General features: G+C 37.6%; 1 protein-coding gene across 1 annotated transcript; it reads right to left on the reverse strand.

Moving 5' to 3' along the window:
* Window positions 1-1141: 1141 nt before the first annotated feature.
* LOC104234170 (DNA replication licensing factor MCM4) lies at window positions 1142-6826 on the reverse strand. The gene is made up of 18 exons (XM_009787696.2): window positions 6698-6826; window positions 5942-6601; window positions 5725-5853; window positions 5556-5637; window positions 4604-4736; window positions 4434-4505; window positions 4176-4295; window positions 3984-4097; window positions 3627-3839; window positions 3444-3542; window positions 3194-3354; window positions 2929-3025; window positions 2678-2839; window positions 2451-2531; window positions 2291-2369; window positions 1739-1875; window positions 1595-1648; window positions 1142-1510 (listed from the first exon to the last, which is right to left on the reverse strand). Exons 1-18 carry the CDS (start codon window positions 6732-6734, stop codon window positions 1436-1438), a joined length of 2505 nt encoding a protein of 834 aa, XP_009785998.1. The 5' UTR covers window positions 6735-6826; the 3' UTR covers window positions 1142-1435.
* Window positions 6827-9169: the final 2343 nt, after the last annotated feature.

Raw genomic sequence — 9169 nt, forward strand, 5'->3', positions numbered from 1 at the left:
TGTAAAGAAAAAGGAGACAGTTTTTCCGGGCTTGCAAAATAACCCTAAAGGCAAGATTTGAATGCCATGTCAAAGTGAATGCAGCAAAGCTAAAAGATATTCGCATATTAAAATTTTGCTTATATATTTATATTCCTTTTATATTAAACGTTAGTTTGTTGTTGCTATTATCCTTCTACCGTTTAACCAAAAAAAAAGAGTGAAAAACGAATCAAACAATTGACATATATATATATAATTCAGCTGAAACTTACATTAATTTCATAACTTTTATATTGAGCCACGTCGTGCTACATGGAATAGGTTGGGGGCACCACCAATTGTTAGAAGTGCAAAAATTCACATAACATAGTATGGCAAATCAAACACGGAGTTCGTAATGGTCAAACGATACGTGGGGTTATAAGATCTGTTGAAAAATATATTAATGTTGAGACTGCATGCTCTATCTGTGCAATTTTTGACATATTCATTAGTTTTTATCTGTTCGGACATATTTTAATGAAACATTACATTGGTAAATCAATTACAACCGATGATGGTCCTTAAAAAAATCTGTAGACGAAATTTCCGGAGTAGGATCACGTGTGGACAAGTAATGAACACATGATGGTGTAGATGGCCCCACAGACAGAAACAAACAAACTTACACGTTCCAAGTGTCCAGCCTCATCCATTTGTTGATAATATTACCTCGTTCACTTCTCTTTCGATTTTACTATTTCATACCTTCTTTTTCCTTTTAAATAAATAAAAAATTTGTGGATGGGAAAATCCCAAAAAACGGGAAGGAAAAAATGTAGTAAGCATGAATTTTATATATGTAGCGCACAAAGTAACAGTTCCATGGGTATTTAACATTGTTACTCCATTCTTTTTGGGACTAAATAGACGTTACACTTCTAGAGGTGTCGTGTACAAAATGAGTCAAATTTCAATTTAGAACATGGTTTGTCGGCAAGTTTTGTGAATTTGACTCCAATAGCAGTCCTGGCGGAGGCAAAAAATCTCAAGTTGGGAATGCTCAACTATTTTTAATCTGGATATTTGTATGACTTATTACTTTTTCTATATAAGTAATAATGTTTGATTCCAAAATAATGGGTTATTGAGCACCAATAAGTCCGCCATCTTTGGAGGATTTAAATGCAAGGATGATGATTTTGAATATACAAGTTTTCAAGTTTCACTTTCAATCAAGTTCTTAAGATCAAGTTCAAATAGATATTCAACATTGCAAAGTACTACACATTGCTCTTAAGTATGGCTAACTGTTTCAAAGGGCAGATAGTGAAGAATGCTGATCAGGAACCAAAAAAACATGACTTTGCCTAACATGCCCGCAAAGTGCTCTTGCAAATAGTAGCAATCCACATATCAACTTCTGCTCCCTGAGCAATGAATTTGAGAATGCCTCACTCCTAATTTAGACTCATCATATTCTCTTCACAGCGTCACCATGAACAGAAACCAATCCTTCAGTTGCTAGAGTAGCAAGTGCATTTCGTAGCTGATACAACGCGAGGGAAAAAGAAAATCAGATAATTTTTCGATCAATCTGTCGAGAGGGAGGTTGGGTGGGAGAGAAACTTACATCTGCTAGGTGAACTTCACCACCAGAACTTTGCTTCTTCAGCTCTTCCAGTAACTACACATTAAGCAGAAGTCAGTACTGAATTTATTTTTATTTCCCTATTTCTGAAATGCTATTACAGTTAATTTCAACAAGTTTGTGTACCTCCAGCATCCGAGTTGATGGTCCCCCCAGCTGCAGCTTCTCCATGATTATGTTGCGGGTGGTTGACACAAAATTCTCCCTTCTCATCCTTTCACTTGCAGATACTCCAGTTGTGATGAGATCCATGTCAATGGTTCCTGCTCAAGAAACATAATATTCATCTAATATGGATCAGAATACTTGAAAGAAATGAATATTAGATGAGCTTTCAGTGGAGCATGACAAGGAAGAGGTAACTTTTAAGTTGATGGGATTTTGGAATTTGCTCAAGGAGACGTTTACTTTGAAGCGCTTGGAATCATGGTAAAAATGATAGTGCTAGCAACTTAGCAAGTAATGTGAATGGCTAGATATGAGGTGAAATTGTTGCATGGTCATTTCATGTGTGAAATTTTTAATTGAGTAATAAGAAAAATGTTCTATATAATGCTTAGCAGGTAGTAAAGATGCCACCGGATACTCAATTACTATGATGATTTGGTATATCTCGCATATTACTAGATAAAAACACAACGGTTACTGTAGAAGGGTTGTCAAAGCCCAAAGGTATACCTGTAGAATGGTCAGTTGCAGACTGCTGCAGTGCAACTTCTAGAAGACGAATAGCCTCCATTACGTCTCTTTTCTCAACCTACAGGCAAAGTGGCAATAGCATCTTAACTGAGGTAAATTCCAAAGACAAAGACTCGAACACTAGGAAAGCTATACCAACCCGTTCTGAAAAACGAATCCGGGCGAGACCTTCACTAAGGCGTATTAAGCTCTCTAATTGCCTTGGTGTGGCTGTAATAACCTGAAAAGTGTAATATATCAGATACCCGGGAGTGCACTAAGTTATGGTGGTTATTTGAGGAATGCAATATAATAATCTGCATCAGTAGCTTTAAGAAGCAAAATGTGAGAATGGAACTTAAAGATTGATCAATTGAAAAATCTGACCTTTTTACTGCTGCCAGGGAAATTCCCTCTTCTTCTCATCTCCACATACCCTCTAGTCAATTCTTCAGCTGCTTCGTCAGATAATTGTGGATGTATATGTTTTCGAGCATAGCTCAAGTATGCAGTTAATGTTGGAAGGTCAATCACTTCTTGCTCTGAATTCTGCAAAAGATGGAAAATTAATTAATTAGCTGAATACACCTCGCCAAGCGACAGATATTGGAAAGTTTACGAAGATAAAATCAACAAACCTCTGGATTCTCAAAGTGTAATGCAACTATGTGTTTTGCAAGGCGCCTGTCCATCTGCTCGTCAGCCTTGTCTAGAATTAAATATATCAAATCAAATCTGAAAGAAGAGAACAATAGTCAGAGAAGGATCCAATTTAAGAACCAACGGACTACTAGAGAACTGCGGCAGATAGGCAATTCCAAGATGTAGATTAATTTTCAATAGCACTATGCTAAAGAAAATGAGAAATCAAATTAGCCTCCAGCAGTTTTTGCAAAATTATACCTTGACAGCAGGGTAGGTGGAAGGTGTATATTATCAATGACAGATAGACGGGGATTGTAACGAGAGCCAATTGGATTTGCACAAGCCAATACTGAAGTCCTAGCATTAAGCGAAGCAATAATTCCAGCCTTTGCAATTGAAACAGTTTGTTGCTCCATAACCTAAGAAGAAATAAAGGGAGAAAAGGAATAAGAATCATTGAACTCGTATTTGCTTTAAAAATTTAGGAAGTAGGAGGTAAGAGTCTTACCTCATGTAACATGCTCCTTGCACTGTCGGACATTTTGTCAAACTCATCGATACAGCAGATCCCCCTGTCACTCAGGACCAGGGCCCCACTCTCGAGGACCTGTAAAGTAAATTGTCAAGTCAAATTTTCATAGTACCATTGATGTTACCAAGCCAATTAAAACAGCAGTAATAGACATCATACAGTTTCACCAGTCTCAGGATCTTTGGCTACATAAGCAGTCAACCCCACAGCAGAACTTCCTCGTCCACTGGTATATATACCACGGGGAGACAGTTTGTGAATATACTGAAGCAGCTGCGATTTGCTGGTCCCCGGATCACCAACAAGAAGAATGTTGATATCACCTCGGAAGCTTGCCCCAGATGGCAATGTCAATGCATTCCCTCCAAAGAGCTACACGGAAACCACTTAACTATCAGTACAACACAACTATGTCCCAACCCCAACTTTCTGATAATCTTTTGGATGAATCAAGTTTACTATGTTAGTCAAAAAGAACGAAACAGTAACAGCACAAAGAGGAAACTATCATGGTACCTGGCAAAGAAGACCTTTCTTTACATCATCCAACTCCCAGATGTTTGGCGCCAAGGACCTAGTCAACCTTTCGTAGATATCAGGCTGTTTAGATAGTTCTTTCAATTTCTCCACCTGTTAATCAAAACAACCATTCATAAAATAAGACTGGATCATTCTTATCCTCCAAGAAGAAGTTTAGATTAGAGTAACCTTTTCTTCATAGCCAAGAGAGTCATCATTTCCAACAACTCCATTTTCAATTTCCATCGGATCCTCTGCATTCATTCTTGACTTGTCAGTCTTCTTAAGATGAAGACAATCAATGTAAGTCTGGAATCAAAATATACCCAATCAGTTTCTGAATATTGTATTGCTTGTCTAATTTGGACATATGATGGGTTTTAAAGTTGGCGAACTCCTTATCGTCAGAGCAGCCAAAACAATCATAAGATACAGAAAGAGACTTACCTTGAACAATGATTTTACAGTCCTCTGTGTTGACCCAATTCTGACACTCATAGCCCGATAAATTCCAGTGACCTGACCAATAAACGAATTACCACTGGGTCATAAGGAACTGAAAGTTGAATTAGTATAGAAATTCAACAAGAAACAACATATAATATGAAAAATCTTACTTCAACTCTGTCTCCTGGCTTCCCAGCATCCACCAGCTTGTCATGCATCAACAAGCTTACTGTGTGAGGTGTTCCTCCCTCGGGAATCTCATCTGGTGTTTCTTGAACTCTCACGATTTGTTTGTCAGCAAACCTGTGTCAGGGGAACAGCTTAGACAAAATTGAAGTAAATTGAGTCTTTGAAAAGCACATTTTGAAAAGAAATCCCACTTAAGATGCTGAAGGCTTATAAGGTTAGCCAACATTTGGGGTCACGTTATTCTGGACTATGATCAAAATTGCAAACTAGTTGATCCAAGGGCAGAAGTTGTTTCTTCCAGATTACAGTATTATGTATCTTAACTGAGTTAAACACAAACTATTTTATCAATTGTCATCACAATAACTAGGTAAAAGTCAAGGACCACTCATTAAAGTCCAAGGATATTAAGCTAAAAGCCTCAGGTACAAGATCAGATCTATTGAAGGTATAGGTGTGGAAAGGCAATAAAGTTTTTAAGGGCATCATTGCTGTGAATTGGTGATGATAAGGAATCATCAGGAATAATTGGTAGTTTCTTTTTAACATCATTGCTGTGTATTGGTGATGATAAGTTAGAAAGTCAAATCCCTCCTCACTGCAATCTTACATCAAGCAGCAAGTATGAATCTTTTAACTCTACAGCACAAACTGAATAACTTAAACAATGATCAAGTATCTCCGCTGGACCATACACAAACAACAGACTAAAAACGATTAACTATACAAATGTATAGAAATAACCATTCAACCTTGACGGATGACTATTAAGCAATACTGAGAACAAAGTGCAACTCTGCTTTGAACTAGAGAGAGATGGGAACAGAGATACTTATGAACGTTGGCTTCAGGTAATCAATTAGGACAAAAAATATCAATGACCACCTTAAACAAGAATGATCAATCCAGAAGTAATGGTAGTCATTTTTTTACCTGCATCTATTGTGGACCAAAGTCATTGAGTTCCTTGCTAGACATTCTTGCTTGCCGCATATTGTTGGCTCATTAATCCTTCCTGATAACAGTCAAAATTTATACTTAGCATGCAGAAACCAGAATTCATATAGGGCAAAAAGTAGCAGGTTCAGTCCAGTCAACCAACCTCTATCGACAACAATTGGATCAGAGTAATACCCACAAACAAGACACCTAAATATTGCTTCCCTTATCTCAGGAATAATTGCACTACATCGAATAACCATCCCTTTGAGTGACACCATCTTCTCAATATCTAATAGAAGAGAAATAAAACAATTTAATTCCAAGTATCAATCTTACATTCTGAAAAGCAAAATATATACTACAACAATGCAACTAACCTGCCGGATTAAGATTTCTCATTGAAGTCGAACTCTTAAGATTGAAAATTCTAGCTTGTATGTGCTTCTCGAATAGTGGGTTAATTCTGCTAACCATGTCCATTAAAACAATGTCAAAAATTGCTAGAACCTCAAGTGGGAACCTGACCATTTTGGTATACAAATCGTTATCATAATCAAACACATCGTGAGCATCAACGTCGAGTGAGTCGCCTTCCATTTCAATTACATGATGAATTGCCCTCATGTATTTCCCCTCAGTTTGAGAAGGATCCTCTCGAAAATTCCTCAAAAACCTAAGAATTGCAGCGTTTACATCTTGTACGCTGATGTTTGTGCCCCACACATACATTGGTGGGGCCTCATCGGCATCATCACCTTCCCCGCCCTCTGAGGACGGCGGAACATCAGACGCATAGGACGGAGTGGCGGCGGCTGCACCAGAAGGGGTGGTGGAGGACGCTCTTCTTCGGCCACGGCGCGAATTAGTACTGGAAGGCGTCGGTGTAGCATCGGGAGTTGTGAATCGCCGATTTGACGGTGCAACTGGTGTGGATGTGGCTGACGAGCGGCGGCCGCGCTTCCGGCGAGTGTTGTCACCGGGAGATGAGTAAGTGTTACCAATTGGGCTTGAAGTTGAGTCATCTGGTGTAGATGGACCTGTATTTCTCAATATACATCACTATACATTTCCAGTTTTTTTAAATAGAAAAATCTAAGCATAGGAACTGATGACATAAGGTGCAGTAGACTTACCGCCGTGAGTGTTGACCGGAGATGAGTCGGAAGCCATGATCTATTCGCCTGAGCTTGGCTGAGATACTACGAGGATCGCCGGCGGGGGTGTTGGAAGAGAATGTTTAGGGCTTAGTTTGTGGAGGAAGACTTCAATGTAAATATGATGGTTATCTTTGGCGGGAAATTGTGGTTCCTTTTGGCGCCAATTTGGTCAGTGAGGTGGAGTCAGATATGGGCTCTCACTTGGGCTTGGGCTTTACGATTATATGGTCGTTGAAGAAGTTTGGAAATTTTACCTCATGCAGGAAAGGTTAACACCTTATTTATTTTAAATAAATATCATTTAAAAAAATTATAGTTTATAGATATCTTTTAAGATTTATAACAAAATATTTAATTTTGGTTATCTCCTAACCCTAAGCTAGTACTGTATTCTGGGCCGGGCCCGGGCCTAAATGGGTCGGGCTTAACAGGCCTGGGCTTGGCGGGCCTGGGCTCTGGCGGTCCCGGGCCTCATGGTCCCGGGCTTCGTGGGCTCAACGGGTGGAACCAGCCCATGACGGGCCTAAGCCCATATGGTCATGGGCTAACAGGTCGGGCTAGTGGGCTTAGCGGGCTTAACGGGCTTTTTTATTTTTATTTTTTTTGTTTAAGGCAATTTCTTGTAAACCATATCATGACTATATAAAAAATATATATGTAATATATATGTAGGAATCTAATTATTAAAGTGATTGACGAAAAAGTAAAATAACAAAACAATAGTAAAACTAAATTGCCATGCATAATAAATTAATAAGAAAGTACAACATGAAGCATAAATACGTCTAATAATTTTAAAATAACACAAATTGTTGAAATATCTTAAAGACGAATTTGCGGATAAATACCATCAACACAATACGTTATATGCCTCCTTAAAATGCCTGTGGTACACCCTGAACGAAAATTTAAGACTCTTCCACAGTTCTTGCATTTTAGTATTTGGCCTTCTTCATTTTTTTCAAGCAGTTCATAGTAGTGCGAAACAAATAAGCGCACTCTTTCCGAACGAGGCATGATGTAACTTGAAAATTAAGATTGAGACTTGAAGTCTTGAAAATTGGAGATTGAGAGAAATTTAGATTGAGAAATGAGTATTGAGTATTGAAATGAAGAAGAGGGAGGGGGGTATATAGTGTTAGAGAAGGTTAGTTTTGTAAATTAAAAAAAAAACGGTTATTTGTGCAATATGGCCGTTGGTGGTCATTGGGGGTGGGGGCCTCATTTTGAATTTTGAAAATTCTTATTTTGTAGTATATATAGTATACTAGTATAGTATATATATATATATATATATATATATATATATATATATATATATATATATATATATATAGTATACTAGTATAGTATACTATATATAGTATGTTATGTATATATATTTCCAAATATAATTTCTTATAATGTTTTGTAATATATATATATTCGTGTACTATATATTGTATGTTATGTATATATATTACCTTATATATTTTCTTGTAGTATATATTGTATGTTATGTATATATATTATAGCTTATAAATAATTGCAAGTTAAAGACAAAAAAATATTGCAAAAAGATATTCAAGGGCACGTATTATAATTTTTATTACCAAAAATGACATATCTTTCTTAGTCTCCCCCCCCCCCCAATGGAATGAGCACAACAAGGTACTAATACCACCATTAAAAAGGAAAAAAACTAAAAGAAGATATGCCAAAGTACAAGTTACACCATAATCTACATTGTATCTCTAACAAATTTTATAAATCCTTCAAGGTTTGGAGGCGGTTGCGTTGGTGGTGGTGGAAAAGAAGCTTTTTCATTACCACTTCCGGCGAAGCAGCATCCTCCGCAAGTTCCGCCATCATTTCTTCATAAGCTTCATCTATCGCCGGTTGTGATTCCGCAATTCCAAAGTTTCTTCTTTCCGAGCGGATCCAATCTCTGAACAGTACAGATTTTTCCAAGCTCTCCCTCATTGACGCTCTATGATCACCTATTTGAAACTTTACTTGACTGAAAGCGCTCTCTGATGCAACAGTTGAAACTTGAATAGATAAAATATCCCGAGCCATCCTTGCAAGAATCAGAAAATGTTTTTCCCTTGCCTTCTACCATTCCAAAAGATCAAAAGTGCCGCCTGGATTTTCCTTTTCAAGTCCCTGCGACAAATAAACTTGAAGCTCATTTAGATGTGAAGTTTCATCATAATTATCACTTTGAGAACCCCTGAACTCCGTCCAAGATTTAAGTGATTTTAAGCCCGCAGCTCTTTTAGACGATTGTGAACTAGACGAAGTAGGGGTTGGAACATTTGGCTTAGCATGCTCTAAGGCAAGTTGATAATCACTATAAATTGTTTGAGCATTAATTTTAATTGAGGCTTTTGTATCTGCAAGTGTAGCAAATTCCTCATTTGAAAGATCTAAAGCCTTATAAATATTTGAGTACCAAAAATGAGGACC

This window comes from Nicotiana sylvestris, chromosome 1 (genome assembly GCF_000393655.2).
Source record: "Nicotiana sylvestris chromosome 1, ASM39365v2, whole genome shotgun sequence".
NCBI lineage: Eukaryota > Viridiplantae > Streptophyta > Magnoliopsida > Solanales > Solanaceae > Nicotiana > Nicotiana sylvestris.